Source organism: Phascolarctos cinereus, unplaced genomic scaffold (assembly GCF_003287225.1).
Source record: "Phascolarctos cinereus isolate Bilbo 61053 unplaced genomic scaffold, phaCin_HiC Scaffold_726;HRSCAF=1367, whole genome shotgun sequence".
Lineage (NCBI taxonomy): Eukaryota > Metazoa > Chordata > Mammalia > Diprotodontia > Phascolarctidae > Phascolarctos > Phascolarctos cinereus.
In genome coordinates this window covers 414,890,946-414,918,058 of record NW_027556098.1, presented here as the reverse complement: position 1 = coordinate 414,918,058, position 27,113 = coordinate 414,890,946, and the positions used below count along the sequence as shown (strand labels likewise).

The window sequence follows — 27,113 nt, the reverse complement described above, 5'->3', positions numbered from 1 at the left end:
TCTACCCACTGTGCCCCTAGTCACTTATTTCATTATGAAGATCACCAGTCAGGGAGAGCTCATCACCTCCAAAGCAGCCCATTCCACCTCCCAAATAGCTCTAAGGTGCGGGGGGGGGGGGGTGTACGCAGCTAGGTGGTGCAGTGGATTCAGGAGGGCTTGAGTTCAAATCCAGCCTCAGACATATTAACACTTACTAGCTGTGTGACCCTGGGCAAGTCACTTAACCCCATTGCCTAGCCAAAAAAGAAATTCTTCCAAATGGCTCTAAGGGTCAGGAAATGTTTCCACCATCAACCTAATTGTGTCATTTCACAACTTATACCCACTGCTCTAGAGCCTACCTTCTTGGGCCAAATAGATCCCCAATACCTTCCGTAAGAGACTAGCATCCTAAAATACTTGAAGATGGCTTCCATGTCTTCCTTAATACTTCTGTTCTCTAGGCAAAACACCTCAATTTCCTTCAGCTGATACCTACCCCTAGAAGCACCCCAGTCCAAGTTGTCAATGTCAGCCCTTCCTGACACATCAGACTGTGAGCATCTGCAGGGCAAGGACTGTCTTTTGCCTTTTTCTTTGGTATCTCCAGTACTTAGCACAGTGCCTGGGACATAATCATCATTATATATGTGTGTGTGTGTGTGTGTGTGTGTGTGTGTGTGTGTGTGTGTGTGTGTGTATAGTGTGTGTGTATACTTGACTGACAGATTGACGTGGCACTAAGAACTGGACCAGATGTGACGTGGTCAAGGCCAAGTAAAGTGGGAACAGAACCTCCCTCATCTGGGTCACTATTCCTCCATTTAGATTTCCCTTAGTTCTGACGTTCTCTGTTCCAAGGCCTTCCCAGCCCTGAAATTCCCTCTTCTAAGGTTTCTCCAGCCCTGACATTCCCTGTTCTGAGGCTCCTACGATATGGGTCCTAAGAGCACTCTTTCATCTACCCCTTCCTTGTTCTAAAGGCCCTTTATTTTAAGGAGAAAGCGGCTGAGGTCCAGAGAGCAGAGTGAATTGCTCCAGGGCACAATGCTGCCAGCCGAGGTGGTTGGATGAGAAGCCTGTTCCCCTCCAGCTGGCTTTCTAGGGCAGCCCCATTTCCCCTGGGTCACACACTGCCCCCCATGTTCTTCAGCAAGGTGGGGAAGGGTTGTGTGTGACTGCCCTCCAGGCAGGACTTCAGAGATAGGAAGCAGTGCCTGGGCCTGGGAGAATCACTCCTCAAGGATGAGACAGGGGCCCAAGTTACCTTTCCCTAGTAGGGAAATGAAGTCATAGAATCTTAGAATCCCAGAGTCAGAACTGAAAAGACTTCAGAAGACATGAGGTCTACTCCCCCCCACCACCACCATTTTTACAGAAGCTTGGATATATCAAGAATCTGAAGGTGGCAAAAGTCAAGAACAGAATTTGAACCCAGGTCTTCCTGCCTCCAGGTTGAGCTTTATCCACTAAGCCAGGCTGCCTCTCAGGTCGCTGAGTTATAGTTACCTTCCTGTGCAAAGTGGGGGAGCCATGAATTTGCTTTAAAAAATGACCAAGGACTTTCCAGGGCTATTTATTATGCATAAAGTAGACAAGAAGAGGAGGCATGCGGGAGGGAGGTGGATGGAAATATTCTTTGGTCAGGGTTAATTGTCCTTGACAGTTTCCTGGATCCAATCCACATATTTGCAGACCTTAGTATAGACGCCTGGCTTCCGGCTGACAGCACAGGGGTCTTGGCCCCAGGAAATGATGCCCTGAAGTGTTCCATTGCACACCAAGGGTCCCCCTGAATCACCCTGTTGGAAGAGATTGTGAAAGCTGGCCTCAGGGAAATGTACCTAAGGATGGCCATAGGGATGGAGATAGGGATGGGAATGGGGTGGGACAACCATAGGGATGGAGATAGGGATGGGAATGAAATGGATGGGATGAGTGTGGGAATGAGGATAGGAGTGAGCAGTGGAATGGGTGGGGAAAGAATGTAATTAGGGATTGGGCTTATGTTTCCAGCAGACCTGGCAGGAGTCCTTGCCCGCCTCCTTGACACTGGCACACACCATGGTGTCTGTGATATTCCCAGGATAGGCCGCTTCACACTCCCTGTGATCGATAATGGTTATGTTGGCACATCGAAGGGTTTGGGGGAGAGTCACTGTGGAGGCAGAGAGGCTGGGCATGAGTCAAACAGCCTCTCTCCCTAGGGCCCTTCCCACACTACGCTGAACCCTCAGCAGGGTACCTACGTTTTCCAAAGGGAATATGTCTGCAGGATGGCTGGGTTTGAGAGAAGGTACCCTCCCTCCCTTTTCAAAATGGGCATCTCCAGCTTGAGACTATCAATCTTCGATCCTCCTCTTTTTACCATCTTCTTTCTCCACCAACCCCCCCAGTACAATCCTCACTGAATTCCCCAGGGTCCCCATGGGTCTTTCTATATCTCACCCCTTGTACCTCCCCTATGCCTCATGTCTCCCTTTGTCTCTCTCTGCTTCCCCATGTACCCTTTTTTGTCCCCCACTGACTTCTTGTCTCCACATGCAACCAACTGTCTCTGTATGTATGTCCCTAATATCTCTCACTGTCTCCCTAAGTGTCCCTATGTCTCTGCACATATGGCCTTAATATCTCTCACTGTCTCCCCACATGTCTCTGTGTCTCTATATGTCCCCTTGTATCACCAGATATCTCCCCAGGTATTTTCTGTCCACCCATTTCCCCTTGTGAGGTGTCCCCATCCCTCTGAGGGACCCCTACACTGGGGGCTAGTGGTGGTCCCCCAGCCGGAGATGAGGCATCGAGAGCCTGGAGTGGCACAGTGCTCAGGCAGGCGTAAGGGTTGCACCGCCCGTGTCAGCATCACAGGGGCTTTCAGCTTCACCAGCATGATGTCATTTCGATGGTCCTTGTTGGGGAGGCTGCCGTTGAAGCCTGGGTGGGGGATGGACACAGTCGCCATCCTTCTCTGCTCGCAGCTATCCGGCCGCTGAAGGTTATGTGCCCCTAGGTACACCCAGTACTGGCTACAGGTGGAGAGGAGAAAGGAAAAGTGGAGAAGATGAGGTTAGAGCTGGAGAGACAAAATCAAGGGACATGGAGGTGGGAGAAGTGGGGCAAAATGGGAGAAAATGGTTAGAGCTGAGAAAGAAAAACAGAAGAAAGGACAGTAAGAGAGAGAAGTGATAGAAGATCTGAGAACAAGAGAGAGAAAAGAAAGAATGTCAGAGGTGAGGAGAAAGACAAAGAAATAGGGGAAGGGTAGAGTAAAAAGGGGAAAGACATTAAGACTGGAGAAAAGATATTGCCCCAAGGGAAGTGGGCAGAATTAGAAAACTATAAGTCCATGATTCCTCAAAAATTCTAAAAATGAGTTATCACAGAGATGGCTAATAAACATATACCAAAAATAAGTCATGATCTCAAAAGGTCAACATGGTTTTACCCCAAACCAGATCATGCCATCCTAATGTTTCTGTGTAAGACACCAGCTTAGGGAACCAAAATATATGTCATTTACTAAGACTCTTACAGAGGTTCCCAAAGTGGGCAATACTGCCCCCTGAGGGGCACTGAAACAATCCAGGGGGGAAGTAGTAGCCTTGGGTGCAACTGGTGGGTGTTGAATGGAAGCATAAGGAAAGAAGAGAACATAAGAAAATTTTGAAAAACCATTCCTACATGTTTCATCTGTTGTGTAACAACAGAGTTAAAGTCACAGTGATGATATTATTTTCCAAATAAATACTCAAAATGCAAGTTATAACCTACAAGTCCACCAAAAAGTCTTAATAAGCAAGTGTTGTGGGCAACTAGGTGGCACAGTGAATAGAGCTCTGGCCTTGGAGTCAGGAAGACCTGAGTTCAAATCCAGCCTCAGACACTTGACACTTACTAGCTGTGTGACCCTAAGCAAGTCACTTAACCCTGATTGCCCCACCAAAAAGCAAAAAAAAAAAAAGAAAGCAAGTATAGGCAGGCAAGTGTGTTACACATTGTTGGGAAGTCCAGTATGCATTGGCAGGAATATGTGCATATAATGACTTGTTTACAATAAAATGCTATACAATTACTTGATGCAATGTTACGTCATCAAAATTTCAATGCAGGAAAAAACCACAAATTTGCAATAAAATATCAAATTTAAGATGTGTCATTTTTTAAACAAATATTTCACATTTTTAAAAATGACATAAATTTTTAAAAAACACTAAAGGGTTAAAGAAAGTAGATTTCCAGGGAGGTGCTGAGTAATTATTTTTAAAGAAGATGGTAGGCCAGATAAGTTTGGGAACTCTGACCCAGAGCTTGGCAAAACACTTGACAAAATATTTGACAAATAAAAGGGAGAAATGGAGACTAGACAGCAGCAACATTGGGTGGCCTCAGAGCGAGTCAAATGGATGGACCTAAAAAGTAATCCTTACTGGTTCCATGTCATTTTGCAAGGAGGACTCAAGTGACGGACCTAAGTGATCTGTGTTTGACCCTGTGCTGCTTCTCATTTTGAATATGTATCAAGAGGGAAAAGTCCAGCCTTGCTGATTCCAACCCAACACCAGGTAAGCTTTCAGAACTCTACAGCCCAGCTGTCAACCAGGAGGAGATTCTGAAGCCCGAGTGGTAGAGCATGCAAACACCAACACCTGGACTTCCGAGTGCTTCAGTGACGGCAGGGGAACCAGTGAAAACCAGCTCAGAAAACCACCAGGTGCTTGGCACTCTACCAAAAAGGAATCTCCCAGTGCATTAGCAGAAACAAGGGAGACAGCATTGCAAGGGGCCCCAGGCAGATAAACACCCTGCAGCACCCATCTAAAAGGAGCTGAAGAAAGCTAAAGGAAAGGAAAAGCAGGCAACCTAGAATTGCCTGAAAGTTCCAGCCTTGCTGATTCCAGCCCAACAAAAAGTAAGCTGCCAAAACCCTACAGCCTCCAATTGCCAACATAAGAGGCCCCAGCACACAAAGCCAGTGACCAAGACCTAGGCTCCCAACACAAGAAGCTTGGGTCAGTGCCCTCTGTTCCCCAGCAGGAGAGCTCAATCTCTTTAAAGGCCAGGGAATAAAGAAACCATGAGTAAAAAGAAACATACCATAGATTCATATTATGAGAAGAGTGGAGATCAAGACAGAAATTCTGAAGAGGACAACATTGTCAACAAACCCACATCTGCAACATCAAAAGGGAATATGAACTGGTCTGAAGCCCAAAAAGCCTTCTTAGAAGAGCTCAAGAAGGATTTTAAAAGTCTAATGAGAGAGGTAGAAGAGTCCTTAAAAAATACAATTGGCCAATTGGAAAAAAAGTACACTGAAGAAAACAAATCCCTTAAAAATACAATTGGCCAATTGAAGAAGGAAGTACAAAAACTAACAGAAGAAAACAATCTGTTAAAAACTAGAATTGGACAAATGGAAACTAATGACTCTATGAGAGAGCAAGAATCAGTCAAACAGAAACAAAAAAATGAAAAAATGATGAAAACAAAAATACCTCATCAGTAAAACAACGACCTGGAAAATCGATCCAGGAGAGACAATTTAAAAATCATTGGACTACCTGAAAATCATGATGAAAAAAAGAGCCTGGACAGTATCTTTCAGGAATATCATAAAGGAAAACTGCCGAAGTCCTAGAACCAGAAGGTAAAATAACCATAGAAAGAATACACCGCTCACCACCTGAAAGAGATCCCAAATTGACAACCAAGGAATATAATAGCAAAATTCCAAAATTACCAGATGAAAGAGAAGGTGCTGCAAGCAGCCAGAAAGAAACAATTTAAATATCATGGAACCACAGTCAGGATTACACAGGACCTTGCAGCTTCTACATTAAAAGACGCAGGGTGGAACATGATATTCCAAAGGCAAAGGAGCTTGGATTGCAGCCAAGGATCAACTACCCTGCAAAAATGAGCATGATTTTTCAGGGAAGGAGATGGATATTCAACAAAATAGGGGACTTCTAAACCTTCCTGATAGAAAGACCAGAGCTCAACAAAAAATTTGATCTTCAAGTACAAGATTCAAGAAAGACATACAAAGGTAAATGGGACAGAAAGATACAAAATATTGTTAATAAGGGCAGACTGTTTACATCCCTACAAGGGAAGATGACATGCAACTCTTGAGAACTGTATTGTTATTACACCATGTTAAAGGAGTATACATAAAGGGGGTGGATATTAGCTGACTTTGATGCAATGATAAAAAAAAAATCTAATCAAGTGGGTTAAATGGATCCAAGTAAGTGGGTGAGCATTGTTTGAACCTTGTTCTCATCAGATTTGGCTCAAGAAGGGAATACATAATCAGTTAGGTATGGAAATCTAACCTGCCCTATGGGCAGTAGGAGGGAAAGGGGGAAAGAAAAGAGAGGGGGGATGGAAGGGAGGGAAGAAGCTGTGGGAGGAAAGGGGAAGAGGGGGAGGGGGATAATGGGAGGAGAGACTGAAGGAGGTGGTGGTCAAAAGCAAAGTACTGATGAGGAGGGGAAGGGAGAGAGGAGAAAGAAAAGCATAAACAGGGGGGAAAAGGTTGGAGAAAAAGACACAGATAGTAATCATAACTGTGAAAGTTGAATTGCTAACTTTTTTTTTCTCTTCTGTTGAGTTTCGTTTCCTCTTTCTTATGGTTCCTCCTATTGGTTTTAATTTTTACTTACAACTTCACTGTGAAAATATGTTTAATAGGAATGTAAATATATATCCTATATCAAATTGTGTACCATCTTGGGGAGGGTGGTGGGGAGAGAGGGAGAGAAAAATTTTAAACTCAAAAGCATATGGAAGTGATTGTTGATAAATCAAAATAAATTAATAAAATTTTTTAAAAATTTGAAAAAAAAATGTGTATCAAGAGGATGACAAGTACATTGAATGGCAGTGTCAGGATCCAGAAAAATATCTCAACAGTCTAGTATCTTGGGCCAAATCTAATCAAGCAAAATTTAAGTAGGGAGAAGAGGAAAGTCTTATACCTATTCATAAATCAACCTCACAAGTACAAGAGAGGGGAGGAACAGATGGAGAGCAATTTGTCTGAAAATGATCTGAGGGTCTTAGTGGACCACAAGCTTAGGATTAGTCAGCATGTGGCTGGGACAGCCAGAAAGTTACTGTGATTTTGGGGCTACTTTAAGAGAGACAGGGCTTTAAGAAATAGGAAGGTGACAGTCCCACTGTTCTTTGTCCTAGTCAGACATTATCATCTTTGGTTCTGGGTGTCATAGTTTAAGGATACTCATAAGCTAGATAATGTTTAGAGGAGAGAAGCTAGACTGGTAAAGGCTTTTAAGTCTACACCATATTAAGATCAATTGAAAAAATGGGAAAGAGAAGACAGTGAGAAGAGGAGAGGAAGGAGACGTGATAGTTGTTTTCATGGATTTGAAGTCTGCAATGTGGGCAAGGTAGGCTTATTTTGTTTGCCCATAGAAGTCCAAACCAATGAATAGAAGTCACAAACAGCTAAATTTAGGTTCAAGGTCAGAAAAAACTTGCTAACACTAGAGCTATCCCAAAGTGGGATGGGTGGTCTGGAGCATCATGGGATATGAAGCTGTCGGGCAGAGAGCCTGGATGACCATTTGTTGGGAAGGTTATAGCAGGGACTAGTTTTCAGGGATGAGTTGGACTAGATGCCTCTGAGGTTCCTTCCAACTGTGAAATTCTATGATTCTGATGAGGAAGAAATATGAAAGACTGAGTTATAGATGGTGGCGAGATAGGGTAAGGGCATAGAGACACGAAAGTCATAGAAGAAATGGAGTAGATTAGAGATGAGTGAGAGAGAGAGAGAGAGAGAGAGAGAGAGGTGGGTTGAAGAAGAGATGAGGAGGGATAGACATGGAAATGAAGGAATCAGGGTTGGAAATGGAGGAGAGATACTAGAAAGAAAATGGGAAAGATTAGGTTAGAGACAAGAAGATAGGGAAGAAAGCCAAGGGGGACAAAGAAGGGAAAGGAAGAGATGGTGAGATGAAAGATGTAGAACAGAGAGATGAAGAGACACAGGGTTGGAGACAGGGGAGAAAGAGTGGCAGTTGTGGTGGACAAAGAGTTGGGAAGAGAAAGAGGGAGAAACAGTGAGGTGTGAAAGGGATGGCAATGAGATGAAATACAGAGACAGAAAGAGGGAAGATAGGGAAACTGTCAAGGAAGAAACATGGCGGACATATGAGAAAAAGAAACATGTGTGTGTGTGTGACTGAGTTGAATCATGAGAAGGAAGAAAGATAGACCTTCTCTAAACTCATTCCCAATCTCCATTCCCAACCCCATCTCTAGCTCTGCCTCCTTCCCCCTTCCTATGTCTGAACTCACCCTTTCTTCCAACCCATCCTTAACACCATCCCTAACCCAAGTGTCACCCCTAGCCCTGAGTCCCGGCCTTCTCCTCCCCCCCCCCCGCACCCACGGCTTCTGGCAGTGAGCTGCTGTGAGCAGCCATTGTTGGTTGATGAGGGTAGCCCCACAGTGTAGACGAGACTTCTGAAACAGCGCGGCCTGCCAAGGCTGGGAGTGGGCTGGACACTCGTACCCCTTTATAATTCTTGTCTCTGCTTGGCCACCACCTAGGAAGAAGATGAGGGTCAGCCATTCAGAGAAAACACAGGAAGGGAGAGAGGGAGGGAGGGAATGTGGATATTGGGGAACTAAGTGAGAAGGAAGTGGAGAAGAGGGAGTTAAGCATGGTCCTGGGAAGGGGCAAATAGATCCAAGGACTTGTTGGGGGATCAGAATGGGAATGAAAATGAGAAGAGATGAAGGGCTATGTAAGGACTGGGGAGAAGGTAGGGATGAAGGTATGGAGGGCCCCACCCCTCACCATGCTACTGACTTCATTTCTCACCTGTCACCAGAGCAAGCACCATTAGGGTCAGGAGAGGCATGATCTGAGGTGTCAGAGGAGAAGGCCAGACCCCAAATCCTGTCTGGAGAAATATGGGCAGGGATGCTGTGGAGGCATTGAGGGAAGGAAGGCTCCTGTCCCCTCCCACACAACCTCACCCCATCTTATACTCTCTCCAAAATATCTGCCCCCACCGCCAACACATATGCCAGAGAGTTAGCCCAGAAATCACAATGCATCCTCCCTCCAGGAAGATTGAGTCATTATGAATACATATCCTTGGAGAGGGAAACAATTCTCTTTGCTCTGGGTAAGAGCTAGAAGAGTAAAGCTGAATGTGGAAGGGGTCATTGGCTCTTTCCTTTCACTGAATAACAGGATTTCAGAGTTGGAAGGGACTTCAGACATTGAGACATTGAGACATTGAGACACTGACATTCAAGTCCATTCTACAAGTGAAGAGGAACCTCACTACAACATACCAGACCAATTGGCAACCCAACCTTTGTCTCTAGACTTTTAGTAAGGGGGGCGCCCAGGGAAGCCCATTCCCATGTTGGCTGACTCCAAGGGTGAAGGGATTCTTCTTTATGAGAAACCTCTATCTGCCCCTCTGCAACTTCTTCCCACTGCCCCTGTCTCTGTCCTTTGGGGTCAATCCCTCTCTCAGGTGATAGACCTTCAGATACTTGAAGACAACTATCATGCCATTAAATCTTAAATTTCAGAAGAATTAAAGAATCTTAAATCCTTAAGGAACATTAAATCCTTAAATCTTAAATTCTTACAGAATCTTAAATTCTTCAGTTTTCCACCCCCTGAAATCTTCTCTTCTCAAGGCCAAACATCTCAAGTTCCTGCCTGCAATTGTTCCTTGTACTTCAGGATCTCTAGTTTTTCTGCACTCTGGTCCTCTTTAGAAATGTTCCAGCTTTTTTTTTGTTTTTTCTTGGTTTTTTGTTTTGGTTTGGTTCTAGAAGGTGGTACCCAGAGCGGGAAGTAACACTCAATTGTCTGACCGGGATCCAGGACAGAGGGATTATCACCAGCCTAGATGTAGCCTCTGGTTTTCTTATAGCAGACTACCGTGAAGTAATATTAACCTTGCAGCCCATAAAAATGAATCAACAAATATTTGTTAAGCCTTTTTTTTTTATGGGCCAGGCATTGTGCTAAGCCTAGCAGATGGGGGGGGGGGGAGAAGGAAATATAGCCTCTGGCTTCAAGAATTTTATGTTCTAAAAATCCCCAATTTTTTTTTCAAATAACTCATGAACTAGGAAGTGCAATCTTACATTTGTTCCTAATAAATTTCTTTTTTTTAATTTTTAAAACTAATTTATTTTGATTTATCAACATGCTTTTGAGTTTGTCCCTAGTAAATTTCATCTGACTAGACTTCATTCAACATTTAAGCACACTAAGAACTTCTTAGTTTCTGTTTCTGACATTTCTGTCCTTCCTATAGTGGGGTCATCTGCAAAACTCACGTGTGGATTGTCTCTGCCCACATTATTGATAAACATGTTAAATAGAACAAGACTAAGTCCAGACCTCTCTGCATTCTCCACTGGAGACCTCTTGCCTTGTTGACATTGAAGTATAGACAACTACTCTAGGTGGTGCAGTGGATAGAACTCCATCCCTGGAGTCAGGAAGACTTGAGTTCAAATACAGCCTCAGACACATAATACTTACTAGATGTGTGATCCTGGGCATAGCCAAAAAAAAAAAAAAGCTTTACTATGGCTTCCCACTCTTTGATGAGTTTAGAAATCATGTCAAAAAAGGGAAGTGAATTGAGTTCAGTACATCCTGTTCTTAAGGAAATCGTAATAGACTGACCACTGCTTCCTTCTCTAGATGCTCATCACCATCCTCTTAATAATATTTGGACTGGCCAACAGTTTTCAGATTTCGGTATCTCTTCTTTTTTTTTGAAATCAGGACAATGTCTGGCCTTCTTCAGGCCCTTACTTTTTCCATGTTTCACTCTTTCAGATAGCTTGGCAATTCCTTCCACTAGGCCTTTTGGCCCTCAAAATGCAGTTTATCTATTCCTAATAAGGCTAGTTCATCCAGGACCATCCCAGAATTTCCTCCCACTTTCCTATTTATATTGAGTATCAATTCCCTGTATGCCGTTTTTGGTTCTGCTCTTTCTGGTCCAAAGTTCATTGTCTTTGGCAGAGAAAACAAAAGTCAGGTAGACATTGAGTAGCCCTGTATTCTATCATCTTACATCATCTGAACAATCTTATCCCTTCTATTTTCCCTAACAGAACTTTAAAAAAAAATTTTTTTTTCTGTCCTTGGTATTACTTGGCAGCTTCATCTCCTTTGAAGTTTTAGCACTCCCGATTCTATTCACATAGGACCACACCTGGCTTCTGTGTTCATCCTGTTACCTGTCCTTGCTTTGTCTTCCAAAGATGTTCTCTAAAAAACAAATTGAGATGCATCCTCATCCTTCCCTTTAGATAATTTCTTTTCACTTTGATGATTTCACACTTGCAAATTTCCTATTCTTCCTGGGATTTCTTTCCTCATAGAATTTAAATGCACTAAATCCTATGTGTCCTTTCTCTAAGCTTTTTGAAATCTAAGATGGAGTGGTCCCTTCCCCTCAAGGTTTCTATCTTTTCCACCTCACCAACTAGTTTACCCCAGGGGAGGAAAATCAGATCTACAAGAAAATTTCCCCTTGTCATTTCTTTAATTCATCTGTAGAAGGGTTTAATTATTACTAAGGAATCTCTTAGTTTTGCTTTTGTCAGAGGGAGTTCCAGTAGATACACAAATAATTTGTCTAGCATCTCATGTCTCCCATCTTTACACAATGCCAAGCTTATGATCTATTTCCTGAAATCCTCCTTCTATTCTCTCTTTCTACCCTGGTTGTCTCTATTCTCCACCAAGAATAACATGGAATATATGGACAATGTGGACTCCATCTATCTTCACCCAGATTCTTTCCACCATGTTTCCTCCCTCTGATTCCTGGATTTCCCCTTCTGTACCTCTCTGTCAAGTACACCTTCATCTCCTTTATGTCTCCTGCTAACTTTCTATATCAAACAAGTAACTCATGCCATACTACTTCCCTTTCTCCCCTCCCTTCTTTTCCTACTATTTTCCTTTATCTTCCTCTAGCTCTTCTTCTCTCATCTTTTTCCTATCTACTTTTTCTCCGTCTCCCTCTACAATCCATTCAGCTTTCTCTACCCCTCTGTCTCACTATGTCTTTCTGTCTCTCCTCCTCCTTTCTTCTTCTTCTTCTTGTTCTTCTTGTTCTTGTTCTTCTTCTTCTTCTTGTTGTTGTTCTTCTTGTTCTCCTTCTCCTTCTTCTTCTTCTTCTTCTTGTTCTCCTTCTCCTTCTTCTTCTTCTTCTTCTTCTTCTTCTTGTTCTCCTTCTCCTTCTTCTTCTTCTTCTTCTTGTTCTCCTTCTCCTTCTTCTTGTTCTCCTTCTCCTTCCTCTTCTTCTCCTTCTTCTTCTTCTTCTTCTTCTTCTTCTTCTTCTTTCTTCTCTTCTCTTCTTCTCTCCTCCTCCTCGCCCTCTTTCCCATCTCTCTCTCTCTGTTTCTCTCTCTCTCTCTCTCTCTCTCTCTCTCTCTCTCTCTCTCTCTCTCTCTCTCTCTCTCTCTCTCCCATCATTCTCTCTTACTAGTCAAGAAACAGACCTTCAAAGTTCTGTATTTGTGATACTCATTTTCCCTAAAAGCATCCAGAACTCTGCTCCTAATCATTGCTTTATAAAATTACTCTTTGAAAGTAGGCCCAGATACTTAACTTTGGAGATATTCTCATTCCATTGACTAACAGGATGATATGGAGCAACATATTTCTGACGGCTCTCACTGCGTCAGGACATTTGGAAATTATAATTGTACTGGTCTTCGGTAACCAGTCATTCAGCTAAAGCCTGTATTCTGTTAACTGATTCTTTTTGTTATCTAAGGGGGCTACATTTTTCCCCCTTAGCCTTCTCTTTTTTTTTTTCACTGGATTAGGAAAAAATCAGAGGATCAGAAGAATTTCAAGTGGGAGAGGAGGTTGGTGGCAGCAAACCCTCTCCCAAGATTGTGAATGTGCTGAGAGCTCAGAAATCAAACAATGCCTTGGGAAAGGTTCTGGGGTTCACCTGGTTAAGAGGTCTTCTTAACACCCCAGTGATTCTTACAGTCCTTTTTGTCCCCCACTTTGATCTCCATTACTCTCCTTATCACCTCCCAATCTATGTCCCTCTAAATCTATCACGTCCCTTAGGGCAGCTAGGTAGCGCAGTGGATAGAGCACTGGCCTTGGATTCAGGAGGACCTGAGTTGAAATCTAGCCTCAGACACATAACACTTACTAGCTGTGTGACCCTGGGCAAGTCACTTAATCCCATTTCCTATCCTTAAAAATAAATGAATGAATGAATGAATCTGTCATGTCCCCTGCTTCCTTCTATCACCTTCTCTTCTCTACTCCCCCTGTTTTCCCCCTTACCTCCTTCAACACCACCTCTATTCTGACCTTTCTTACTCTATCGCAAATGAGATAGCATATCTAAAGTACCTCACAGACGTTAAAATGCTTTATAAACGCTTTATTGTTGTTGTTCAGTCTACTATAACTTTCAATTCTCCGTGATCCCATTTCAGGTTTTCTTGGCAAAGATTCAGGAGTGGTTTGCCATTTCCTTCTCCACCTCATTTTACAGATGAGCAAACTGGGGCAAACAAAATTAAGTGACTTGCTCAGGGTCACGCAACTAGTGTCTGAGACCAGATTTGAGCTCAGGGAAATGACACCAGTCTCCTTGCTCTATCCACTTCACCACCTAGCATATAATGCTAGCTCTTACTGAAAACTCCTGCTTTCCCTCCCCACCTTCCATGTGTCAGAATCCCAGAGTTACAAAGCGCCTCAAATACCATCTAGTCCACCTTGGACATCATAAGTCATTTCCTCTACAATATAATTGACAAATTATCAACCCAGCCTCCCTCTGAAGACCTCTGACAAGAGAAGACATCCTACATATAGAGACAGTCTAGGGAGTTCGAATTCTTAAGAAGCTGCTCCAATTCATTGAGCCAGCACCTCTGAGGCTCGGACCATTGCTCCTCTGGATCTCTGGTCTGGGGCCAAGCAGAATAAATCAAATTTTCTTTATCCTTCCTGAACCCATCCCCACGTCCCGTCTTCACTTCCAGTCCCATCCCCGCGGTACTTCCCGATCTCATCCCCTCATCTCTTCCCGATCCCACCCCTCGCCGAAGGTTACTTTGTATCTACTTAGGACACAGTCGCGTCTCCGCTTAGGAACGAAAACTCCTTTAGGCAGGTAGTATCCCTCTGGTCTTTTTCATTCTAAAGTCTAGCACGATTTAATTTTGCCCAGCGCCCCATAGTAGGCAGTTATGAAATGCCGTGGGCTCTCCTTTGCCCTATTTCATCCCTCTTCTTGCTTCTTCTTTCCTTCTTTCCCTTCCTTCGGTGCCTTGCTCGTCCCTTTCCTCCTCTCCTGCCCCCACACATTCAGACAAGTCTCTATCTGCTCGTTCTACCCCGTCTCCCGACATCCCACCTCGGCCCAACCCCGGCCTCTCTCCCTCCCGGACCCTTGGTCTTGCCCCACATCCTCGGGTCTAGGCACGTTCTCTTTTGCTCTCCCAGTCTCCCGGCCCCTGGGGGGCGGGGTCTCGGTGCTGGCAGTCCGGCCTGGAGAGGGCGGGACCGTGTCCCAATTTGCACTTTCGGGGGCGGGCAGGGCCAGGCGCTCCGGGGTCAAGGGGTCAGGGAGGTTGGGGGCAGCTGGACCCTGGGCACCTGAGGAGGAAGAAACATAGGGATAGGGAGCCCCATGCAGAAAGTGACAATAGAGACAGGGTGAGTCCGAGGGGACAGTCACAGGTACAAGAAAAGTGAGGCTGCTAGACCTATGGAGAGACGGATGCAGAGACCAGGAGAGACGGAGGCAGAGACCACTGAGATTCAAAGAAAGAGAAAGACTAGGAGAGGCACCAGAGACCGAGAGTTCAGAGACAGAGACAAAGAGAGACACCAGGGAGCTCAGGGACAGAGACGAAGCTGGGCGCTCGGACGCGAGGGTGTAGGACCCGGAATTCGAGGCGCGGGATGGGGCGATCCCCCCACCCGCTTCGGCTGAGCTCACCTGGGGTTGGGAGTGGGCCTGCGGACAGCCTGGGAGGGGCCTGGGGCCGGGGGCGGGCGGACTCCCAAGGCGGCGGCGGCTGCTGCTGGGGCGGCTGGGGCTCTGGCTCAGACTCGGGCTGGGGCTGGGGCTGGGGCTGGGGCTGGGACAAATTCGGGAGCGAGTGCCCTTTGCCGGCGGAGGGGAGGCCGGGCCGGGCCGGGCCGTCGGGCGGGCCCCGAGATGACTGAGCCCGCCCGGACCGGCCTTATCTGCGGGGGGGAGCCCCAGGGGGCGGAGTGTGCAGGGGCCCGCCTCCCCCTTGCCCCGCCGGCCCACCCTTGCGCCTCCCTCGGCATCCGCAGCCCCGGCAGCCCCGTCTTAGTTTCCTGAGCTAGCCATCTCGGCTTTCCCCCTCTCTCAGGCCTGTCTTGTATCTCAAGCTACCTAGTTTGTGCTCCTCTTCTTTCTCTGTCATCTCTCCAAGGGTCTGCCCCCCCCCCCGTTTCTCTCTCTTAGTCTCTGCTTCTGTCTCTGTCATTCTCTCTGACTCTTTCTGCCTCTTTGCAGCTGTATTTCTTTCTTTTAGCTCTTTGTCTTTCCATCTCTCGAAGTCTCTGTTCTTTGTCTCTGTCTCAGTCTCTGCACTTTTGTCTCCGTCTCTTTTTTCTATTTTTCCCTTCCTTCAATCTCAGTCTTTACACTTGTCTCAGTCTCGGTCTCAGTGTCTGTCTTTGTCTTCATCTCAGTCTGCGCTACACTTTGTCTCTGTCTCCTCACTTGTCTCTCTTTAATTTTTAAAGAATCAAATATTCTTTTCTGGGGAAACTTAGTAATCAAAAAATAAAAACATTTCAATGCACAAAGAACCAGAAAGGTCCTTGGATAAGAAAGTGCTGCTAAATGCTGTCTATTTTGTAAGACTCACATAAATAAATATAGACGACAATATAAAATACATTATTACATCAGGCTAAACTGTCCATATAAAATGTATAGAATTTAACGAGGTAGGAGCAAAGCTGCTCTGTCTACCTTCGACATGCTTTTTTGTCTTCTCTGTCCCTTTAGCTCCGTGTCAATCTCTCTCTCCTCTTTCTGGCGTTATGACTCGGGTTCAGGCCCCTCTGTGAGCACACCCACTCAGGAGCTTAGTGGGAGGTGAGGATTAGGAGTTCAAATTGGCAGCTCCCCAGAGGCCTCGAATCTTTGACTTGACTGGGCTTGTGAAGGGGTTGTGTGTGTGTGTGTGTGTGTGTGTGTGTGTGTGTGTGTGTGTGTGTAGGCCGAACATGAGGGACATCTGCGAGTCAGGCTGCTGCCTATAGCATTGTCAGGGTTGGGGAAAAGACCTTGACCCCTTGGGGGCTGGGGATGGCCTCTCCTGTCGGTCCTCTTCTCCCTAGCCCAGGTGCAGTCCTCAGGCTTCTTTCTTCTCTTCTACTTTTCTCTCTAATCCCTCTGTCCTCTCCTCTCTCTTCCTATCTTCCCATCTTGTTTTCTTCCTTGTTTCCTTCTCTCTTTTTTCTTTCTGTTACTTTTTTCTTTTCCTCCCCTTCTTCCTTTCTTTTTCTTCCTTTCACTCATCCTTTCTCTTTCTTCCATTTTCTTTCTTTCCATTCTGTTCTCCCTCACCTCTCCTTTCCCATGCTCTTTTCTTCTCTATTTCACTATCATTATGTATCTCTACCGTCTCAGAATGGTGTCTGGTATATAGTAGATGCTTAATAAATGCTTGGTGATGGAGTCTTTCTTATCTCCATTCTTCCTTTCCTCCTCTCCTCTCTCTCCTCTCTTCATCTTTCCCCTCCTCTCCTCTCCTGTCTATGCCCTCCTGTCCCCTTTCCCATCCTCCCTCTCTCAAATTTCTTTTCTCCTTCCCATCATCCCCTTCCTTACTCTTCTCTTCTCTCCTCCTTCCTCACTGTCTTCTCCCTCCCTTCTTTTTTCAGTCTATACTCTCCCCTTCCCCTTCCAGAATTTACAGGTGTTACAAAGCTTGCTGCACAAGGAACCCTAAAGTTCCCATTCTTTTTTCTTTTCTATGTGCCCTTGGGGGAATTGCTTGTCTGCCTTCTGGGTTCAGTGTCCTGATGCTTGGAATGAGGATTCAATGATCCATTCTCCCAAAGACTAGGAATCCAGGACTGTGTGGATTACTGGCAAATCCCCCCACTTTGGCTTCCCCTCCCTCCTTCTTTCAACAAAGACAGATACAGCCTCTCCTCTAGTTGCAAATGGGTTTATTTAAGAGGAGGGTGATGGGTGGGAGTAGAAGATGAGATGAAGGCCAGGAAAAGACCAGTTCATTTCTTCCTCATTGTCTCCCATAACCAGTCTGTATACTTGCATATCCTGGTGTAAACTCCAGGGATGCCTGTTTGGTTACAGGGACCTACAGCACCCCATGACACCAGTCCCTGCAAGACATGGTCACACACCAGTGGTCCTCCTGAGTCTCCCTGCAACAAGAGAGACAGAGACACAGGCCTGAGCCTCAGACCCAAATGTAAGGTTCTCCTCCTCCTCTATGCTATCTCTCTCTTAGCATCTCCTCCATTGCTCTCTGTTTCTTTCTCTGTCTGTCTTTGTCTCTTTCTGTCTTTTTTCTGTTTCTCTATCTCTAACTCTGTTTCTATCTCTGCTTTTCTCTCTATATCTCTGTCTCTGTCTATTTCTCTGTGTCTCTGTCTCTCCTCTCTCATTTTTGATCTCTCTCTCTACACATCTCTTTCCATTTTTTTGTCTTTGTCTCTTTCTCTTTGTTTCTCTATCTCTGCCTCTGTTTCTCTGTTTTTTTTCTATGTATCTGTCTTTCTGCACATCTCTCTATGTCTCCTCTCTCACTTTTCATCTCTCTCTTTTGCTACATCTATTTCTATTTTTTCTGTTTTTTATTCTCTCTGCCTCTGTCACTCTCTTTTTCTCTCTTTGTCATAGGTTTCATAAGCTTATAGATTTTGAGATGGGAGAAATCAATGTCATTCTAATCCAACAGCCTCATTTTACAGAGCAGGAAACCGAGACAACAAAGAGAATTGGCTTGTTCAAAGTTATATGGATAATTAGTAGCAAAGGCAGGATTTGAACCCAAGATCTTTGGCTCTCTTTTTTCTCTGTCTCTTTTTCTCTCTTGATCTCTGTCACTGTCACTGTCTCTTCCTCTTTTTATCTCATCATCTAGGTCTCTGTTTGTCTTTCTGTATCTCTCTTGGTCTCTGTTGGTCCAGTCACTCACCTGACAAGCATCTCTCCCAACATCACCTCCTGCACACAGCATGTTCTCTGTAATCATCCCAGGGAACACAGTCTGGCACTTGTTATCTGGAGTGATCTTCAAGGACAGGCACTGGAGTTTGTCTGAGTCTGAGTAAGGAATAAAGGGGTGGGGGCACATGTTCCAAGTGATACTGACTCCTTTCTCCCTACCCTCTACCCTTGAATCCCTGGAGCTTTTGCCTCTAGACTTTAGCCCAGATCCCTAAGTCCCCAGACTACGATCTATGATGATCCTCTGGTCTCAAGCTCCTCAGCCCCTTATTCTGTCCCTGCATACTCAAAGGACTCAAGGCTAGATTTCGGGATACTCAACTTCTGACCTTTAACACCCTCCAACCCCTAACTATCAATACTATTTACATTTCGTCATTCAACTCAAACTGCTTTTTTCAAAGTTACCAATGAGATTCGATAGAGAGAGATAGAGATGTAGATACATAGATAGACATGTGTAAACTGAAAATTAATTTATAAATATGTAATGTATGTAGGGCAGCTAGGTTGCACAGTGGATAGAGCACTGGCCCTGCAGTCAGGAAAATCTGAGTTAAAATCTGGTCTCAGATATTTACCAGCTGTGTGACCCTGGGCAAGTCATTTAACCCTGTCAGCCTCAGTTTCCTCATCTGTAAAATGAGATGGAAAGGGAAAGGGCAAAGCACTCTAGTATCTCTACCAAGAAAACCCCAAATGTGGTCACAAAGAGTTGGACATGACTGAAATGACTGAACACCAACAATAGCATACGTAAGCATTTTGAAGACTGGAAAATGCTGTATAAATGCTAGCTATTGTCATTATTCTTATCATTAATATTAATTGCCAAATTTAATTGCTTTTTTTCCATCCTGATTTTTTGGAGGGAGGGGAGTGATTTGGAAGCAATCGGGATGAAGTGACTTGCCCAGGGTCACACAGCTAGTAAGTATCTGAGGCTGGCTTTGAATTCAGGTTCTTCTGACTCCAGGGCCAATGCTCTATCCACTGCATTACCTAGCTGCCCCTCATCCTGATTCCTCTTGATCTTAGACCTTTGACTTTTGGTCGCTTTCTCCCCAGATACTCTCTTCTCTCTAGTTTTTTATGGCACTAGCCTCTCCTAGCTCTCCTTCCACCTCTCAGGTTGTTCCTTCTCGGTATCCCTTACTGGTTCTTCATCCAGGTCATACCCACAAATGGTGGGGGTCCCCCAAGGGTGAGTTGTGGGCCCTATTCTCTTTTTGTTCTACACTGTGTCTCATTTGGTGAGCTCATCAGTGCCCATGGGTTCCATCCCCAGATCTATTTACTGGGCCCCCCCGGGTGCTAGACCCACATTAAATACAGGACCTACAGGACCTCCCTCTTTGGGACATCTGGAACTGGAGGTCCCATAGACATCTCAAATTTCACATTTCTAAAACAGAACTCATTATCTTTTTCCTCAGATCCTGCCCTCTTCCAAACTGCACAATTACTGTAAAGGTGTCAACATCTTCCTAGTCACTCAGACTCAGAAACTTGTTATCATCCTCAGCTCTTTACCTCTCCTCTACCTGTCCACCTTTTGTTATTTTCGCCTTCTCAGCATCACTGCATCCTCTTCCCTCCACTCACACAGCCCCAGGTCCTGGCCTCCTCGTCTCTCACCTGGGCTATCGCATTAGGCTTCTCACTGGTCTTCCTGCCTCTTACCTCTCCTCACTCCCATCCACCTTCACTCAGCGGTCATGAGGTTTTTTCCTAAAGCATAGATCTGACCACATCAGCTCCTCCCCCAGTAACTTCCAGTTTCCCTTAGGAGCAATATAAAGTCTTCAATCTGGCCTTGAAAGCCCTTTGCAACCTGGCCCCCACCTGCCCTTCCATTGCTCTGACCTTTCACTCCTTCTATGCCCTCTACTATCCACTGACACTGGTCTCCTGGAATGCGGACAGGGTCCCCTCGTTAATTTATAATATAATAATGATGTATAATATAATTAATAATAACCTCTTCATTTTCCTGGCTTCCTTAAGACTCAGTCCACTCCCCACATCTGCTGGGGCCTTTCCCTCTCAGGTTGTGATCTAGCTATTTTTGTACCTATTCATTTGTGTGTTTTCTCCTCCATTAGTCTGTGAGCTTCCTGAAGGCAAAGCCTGTTTTTGTTTTCTTTGTACCCTCAGCTCTCAGCATAATGCCTGACGAGTAGTTAGAGCTTAATTAATGCTTCTTGACTGGCTGCTCCCTTCGAGCCCTGGCCCCTCCAACCTGTCACTCATTCCCCAAATGCAGATCCTAAATCATAACACCATAGGCTTAGACCTGGACTCCTCAGAGACCACCTTTTCCAACCCCCTTTTTTGACATTTGAGGAAATCTATAGGCCATGATTGCTTGACCTTGATATCAAACTTTTCCAGAGTTTGCACTTCTGACCTCCCCATTCCCTAGAGGCTCCCCCTCAACCCTCTGACTCCAGACACTGTGATGATAGTGTCTATAACGACTGACTTCCAGGCTCCCAGCCTTTAGCACCCATCAACCTAGAGACTCTGACCCCAGAGATATTCTCATTCCCAGAGTTCTGACTCTGTAGAACCCAGATGCCCCAAGGCCAGACTCTGCCCCCATGCCTGCAGCACCAAGCCCAGACTCCCCAACTCTTCTTGCCCACCACCCCTTCACCCTCTCATGTTTGACTAAATTGGTTATGCCCTAGCCGGACACTTGACACAGTGTCCCAGGTGTGACTCAAGCAGTAGGCAGAGCCAGGGGTTGAACGGCACGCGTGATGCGGGCAGGGAAAGGTAGGTACAGTAGACGCAGGTCATGGTTGAGGTTGGCTGGTTGGGCACAAAAGCCAGGGTGGGTCACAGAGCGCCCAGTCCGCGGATTTGCTCTGTCCCATCCACATTCCGAAGGCTGTGGTCCCCAAGGCGCACCTAGTATTTCCTACAGGCATGATAGAAACATGAACTCTCAAAGGCAGTATAGACTCATTTCACAGATTGGCAAACTGAGATGTCAAAAGGGGAAGAGACTTGCCCAAGACCACATGGTAAGTTAAGACCAAAATCCAGGTCTTCCGACTCTCATCATGACACCTCTTTGATCCTCTTTCCTAACAGTTCTCACCTGACTGTCCCAATACTCCTCCTTCTATCTCCTTAGCACAGTCTGGGTCCTTCAAGATTCCGGACTTTTAGCCAGAGCTCTTTTTCTGTCCTACCCAGGTGGAAAGAGGGGATAGGGTCAAAGAGGACAGAATGTCAGCTCTAACAGTGCCACACGTGGGAGGGACCTTGGAACTGGGAATGTGGGAGCTGGAAGGGACCTTAGACCATAAGATGTCAGGGCTAGGAGGGACCTTAGAGCATAGAATGTCAGAACTGGAGGAGGGGGAAAGTCTTAGATCTTAGCATGTCAGGACTCTCTCAAACTCTGGGGAAGGTAGGGGGTAAGGCTTACTTGTGGTTGCAGTGGGCTGCTGTGAGGACCCAGTGGGGGGAAATTAGGACACCCCCACACAGAAGCTGGCTGCCTTCAAACAATCCCACTTGCCACGGCTGGGAGTTAGGGATGCAAGTGGTACCATTGAAAATAGCAGCCCCATCAGTGATGTCAATGGTCTGGCTCGATCCTTGTGGAGAAAGAAAAGAAAAGAAGGTGGAAACATGTGGAAACAGAGAGATGAATAGAAGCAAAGACAGAATCAATGAGCTGGAGAAAGAATCAGAGGCAGACAGATGGAGGGATGGAGAAATTATGATGCAGACAAGTAGAGACAGTGATAGGGGAAGGAAGACTGATACAAATGGGGACAGACAAAGAAATGAAGATAGATGATTAGAAATGAAGAACACCAGAAAGGGAGACAGAGATGGGCAGAGAGAGAACTCCAGGCAGTCAGGAGCACAGACTAAGACACAGGGAGTGAGGTTCAGAAAGGGAAAGCACCAGACACCAAGACAGTGATTGACCCCAGGCAGGTCCAGCACCCAGAGAAGGAGCAAGGCAGACAGACATTGATGATGGTACCAGGGAAACAACTCTTCCAGCTGGCTCAGATAACATATGAGTTTTGAGGACAAATGATACACTCATCACTGCTCAGAGTCCCCACTCTGCACCTGAATGGAGAGGTGGGAATGGAAAGTCTTACCTAGCAGACCCAGGAGCAGAAGGATGCTGGGCTCCATTGGAATCCAGCACCAAGGTCTGAGGAGAAGAAAAGTTAGAAAATTCAGGGATGTGGTTCTCTCCTTAGCCCTCTACCCCTGGACCTCCAACTTCCTGTTCAGCCCAGTGTCAGAACTTCCCATTCCCTCTGAAGTTCACCTGAGGGGGTGGTTCACCTGGCCTTATTTCCACCTGTCCCTCAGTCTGGCTTTGTCCTCCCTCTGTTGTCTATTTATTCCTTTGTCTGCCTCTCCTACTGCACAGCTCTCACTCTGTTAATCTGTTTCTCTGTCTGTTTCTCTTTGCTATCTCCCCACCTGTCCCTCTCTTCACCTGTCTCTCTACCTAACTCTCTGTCCATTCATTTTCCCTCTGCCTAACTGTTCCTTTGGCCACTTATATCTCTACCCTTCTCTCTGTACAACTCTCTATGCAACTGTCCGTCTGGTCTCCTGTCCACGAGCCCCTTTCAAACCTCCACCTACGATCTTGCCAGTAGCCCTCGTCCCTGAATCATTTCATTCTCTGCTCTCTCCCCAGCCCACTCAGCCTTGGCTTTTAACTCTCGCTGCCCTAAGTCAGTGGATTTCCGGGTTGGGTGGCAGTGGGAGTTGGTGAGCGTGGCGGTGGCATGGGGGCGGGGCCCCCCCAATCCTACCACACTCCACCTGGATAATGACACTTAATTGTAATTCAGGGCTAAAGAGGGGAGGGTAAGGGGCCCAAGTGCAGTTCAGCATTCCAAACTTCAGCTTTCCCCTTTCCCCACCTAGAGCCTCCCTCTATCTGGACTACCTGTGGGCCTGCATCTCTCTCTGTGTCTGTCACACACATACACACACCCCACCCACTTTTGTTTCTTTTGGATTCTCCTGGGGCACTGAATGATGAAAGGTAGAACTGGATCCCAGTTTTAATCCTTCTGGCTGTGGCTGGGCATGGAGCCCAGGCACTGAAGGCTTGTCCTCACTAAGGACTTAGGAGGAAGACAAACTGACAAAGAAAATACAGAGTCAAAGTCAGAAGACCACACTTGGCAAAGAGGCAGAAAGCACAGGAAGGAGAGAGAAAAAGAGGAGGAAGGAGAAAGACAGATTGAAGAAAAGAACAGGAGAGAAGGAAAATACAGAGCCAGGCAAACACACAGAAATAAGGCAAACATGATAGAGAGCCCTGGACAGAGCCCAAAGGAGGCAGTGAGGTAGAGTGAGACCAAGCCAGAGCAAGAGAACAGAGATCGAGAACCAAAGGGGACAGCCACTGTTTTTTCTGAAAGGCCAGTATCTCTTAATACAGCTCTCAGTCTCAGCATTTTCTCTATCCATCTCTGGATTACAAACCCACAGAAGAATAGCAGAGCCAGAAAACCTCCAAGAGGGTTTAATTAAAGCTCCTCACTTTACAGATAGAGAAACTGAGGCCCAGTGAGGGAAGGCGACTTTCCCAAGGTCCCTCAGTTGTGTCAGTCAGTGGCAGAGTGGAGATTCAAACTCAGATGGCCTGATTCTTAGGCTGGTTTGTTTTTTCTTTCACCACCTAGTGGCACAGTGGGTAGAGTGCCAGGCCTAGAACCAGGAAGACCTCAGTTCAAAAATCCAGCCTCAGATACTTATTAGTTATGTGACCCTGAGCAAATTGCTAAAATTCTATTTGCCTCAGTTAACTCATCTGTAAAATGGGTATAAACAGACCCATTAAGAAGATCAAATGAGATAATAATTGTAAAGCACACATGGTAGGCACTATATAACTGTTAGCTATTATTATTAAATATTATTGTTTAATTTATCGTTAAATGTTAGCTCCTATTAAATGTGATTTAGTATTTAATTTGTTATTATTGTGAAATGTTAGCTGCTGTTATTATTATTTGCTGCCTTTCACATGGAGACAGAACTCCAGAGAAGGACAATGTGCTGGACAGAGGGCTGAGCAGAGAGGCCGAGTGTGATGGACGTAAGGACAGGGATGTGTGCCAGGAGCAAATAGATGAGGAGTGGGCTGGGTAGAGGACAAGAAGGGTCCTCTCTCAATCCTCCCACCCCTTCCCACTGGTAAGTCAGGAAGTATTTTTGTGTGCCCTATTAAGTGAAGGCTTGAGCGAGTTATCAAGGGACCTAGAAAGGAATCCTAGTTCAGTTTCTTACTTGAAGTATGACCTTAGGTGAGTAATCTGCCCTTCCTGGGCTTTAGTTTGCAAAGCATCCCATGTTCTGCTGATCTCCCGAGGTTGCCGCAAGGATCAGATGAGATACTAGATGAAGATGTCCTTTGGAAGTTAGAAAGCATGGGACTAGGGAAACACATGTGTCATCTCTGACTCTTCCTCCCATCTCCCACGTGTCATCAATGTCAAAGCACCATCTCTATCTCCATCTCTTCCTCTCTGTTCCTATTGGCACAGTTGCTGGTCCTCATCATCTCTCACCAGAACTAGGGAAATAGCCCTCTAACTGGTCTCTCTCCTGCTAAGCAATCTTTCTACCGCTACTCAAGTGACCTTCCTAATGCCCAGGTCTGAGGGTGGCAGCTGTCTGCTTAAATAATTTCCTGTGGCTCCCCACTGCCTGTGGATAAAAGACAAATCCCAGAGCCCAGCATTCCAGACCTACCTCAATCCATCCCCGACCTACCTCTCTAGCCTGATCCTACTTATTGAGCCTACTTCAGCTAGTGCCAAGCCTTCATCCTCTCTCTTGCCAATGCTGTGCCTCTGTTCATACCAGCCCTTTGCCTAGAACTGGCCCCTCTTTGCCTAGTGATTTTTTTTCTCAGCCTTTACTTCATTTCAATTCAGCAAATACATAATACAAGTCTATTGTGTGCCAGGGACTGTGTTAGGTTCTGGGGATATACAGAGACCAACATGAATAGGTCCTTACCTTCAAGTATCTTCCTTTCTCTTGGAGAAATGCTACATGCACATAAGTGAGCAAACTCCAAGTAATGCAAGCGAGTTTCAAGAGAGCTGGGAGAATCAGAAAAAGCCTGAAGATGCTGTCCTTGAAGGAACTTAGACAATCAAGATTTAGCTCAGGTGACACCTTCTTCAAGAAGCCTTCTTGGATTTCATCTTATTTCCCAGCAGAAAGTGATCTCTTTTCCTTCAAAATTTTCTCCAAAATTTTCACTTGGTCCCTCCTTTTGCATGTTCTATCTTGTATCATAATTACTTGCGTGTACTGCATGTTGTTCCATTAGGTTATAACCCCTGGGGAAAGCAAAGGAAAGGAGGAATGTGTCCGTTTTCAGTTTTATCCCCAGAGTGAGCACATCGCAGATGACAGGCTTCAGGGGTTACCTCATCTCAGGGGAAGAGTAGAGGACCTGAAGTCAGAAGGCCTGTGTTTGAATGCTAACTGACTGTGTGTGGCTTAAGCACCTCTCTTGCCTTAGTGTCCTCATCTATAAAATGGGGATGGTTACTCAATCTTTTTCAACATATTAATTTTGCTAAAATGCTTTTTCTCCTCTTTTTTTATTCTTGATTATAAAGGATGGCTCTCTGGGAAGAGAAAGGGGGGAATTTCACACTGAGAAACATAGGTGATAAACAAAGATATCAATATAAATTTAATTTAATTGTTTTGTTTTGTTTTTAAATGGGGAACAGGAATATATAGCCCCTCTCCCTAAGAGAATGTCTGGGGGTTCAAAGGAGAGAATGTACATACAGTTCAAACCTCAAAGTACTTTATAAAAGTCAACAATTACTGTTCATAATAAATGCTTCTCAAATCAATTTAAATTATATCTGAGCAGGAAGTCTCGGGGGAAGAGGGAGAGGGTTGCTTGGCAGAAAGGGGGAAGAGCCAATGTTCCCAGGATCTTCCCAGCTCTCCAATCAGCTGTGGTGTAAAGGAGAAGCCACTAAACCTGGGTTTACTGACTAAATGACCTTGGGTAAGACACCTAACCTCTCTGTCCTAGTTTCTCCGTCATCACAAATGGATTGAACTCAACAGCCTCCCAGGTTCCTTCATCTCCAGATCCCTGCTGCTGTGACTGACTGATCCCTCGGTCTTCCAAAACTCCTCTGACTTTACATCACCCCTCCCAGCTTCATGATGACAAAGGCATGAGGAAATGCTGCAGGGAGTTGTCCTTGGTGAAGAAGGCAAACCTTAGAGCTTTCCCTGAATCATAGAATCCTGGATTTCATTCAGAGTGGGAAGGGGCCCAGGCAGCCAGCTAGTCTAACCTGTATCTGAGTAGGAGTCCCTCCTGTCAAAGGTTCATCAGCTCCACCCAATGGCCTTCAGTAATGAGGAACCCATTCCTTCCGCAGGCAGCCCAGGCCACCTGAGGCTGGCTGGCCTCGATTCTTAGGACATTCTGCTGGACATTGAACACAACTTGGTCTCTCTACCGTTTCTATTTCAAAAAGAACAGTCTATTCTATCTTTCACATGATTTCTCCTTCAAACACTTGAACATGCCACAAGTTCTTTCTTCTCCATGCTAAGCCTTCCAAGTTCCTTGAATTTTTCTCCATGGAAAACTGCATGAGTTTTCTCAATGTTTTCTCCAATTTTCTCCATGGCATGAGCTTAAGGCCCTAGAGAAACTTCTCTTCTAAGAAAAAAAAATCAGTGCATTAACTGTATGTGGCTGCAAAAGTGTCATTCCATGCTCACAGTCCACCACCTAAAGTCCCACTGGCTTTTTTGACTGTGTCATACTCAGCTCTCATGCAATAAGCATTTCTT

At 45.4% G+C, this 27,113-nt stretch overlaps 1 protein-coding gene and 1 pseudogene across 1 annotated transcript; both read right to left on the bottom strand.

Moving 5' to 3' along the window:
• Window positions 1-1,542: 1,542 nt before the first annotated feature.
• Window positions 1,543-15,208, bottom strand: LOC110219949 (kallikrein-11-like). The gene is made up of 6 exons (XM_021003723.2): window positions 15,003-15,208; window positions 8,840-8,921; window positions 8,405-8,561; window positions 2,743-3,008; window positions 2,004-2,140; window positions 1,543-1,784 (listed from the first exon to the last, which is right to left on the bottom strand). Exons 2-6 carry the CDS (start codon window positions 8,877-8,879, stop codon window positions 1,632-1,634), a joined length of 753 nt encoding a protein of 250 aa, XP_020859382.1. The 5' UTR covers window positions 8,880-8,921; window positions 15,003-15,208; the 3' UTR covers window positions 1,543-1,631.
• A 2,079-nt stretch (window positions 15,209-17,287) lies between these two features.
• LOC110220049 (kallikrein-12-like) lies at window positions 17,288-22,424 on the bottom strand (annotated as a pseudogene).
• Between the last annotated feature and the right edge of the window lie 4,689 nt (window positions 22,425-27,113).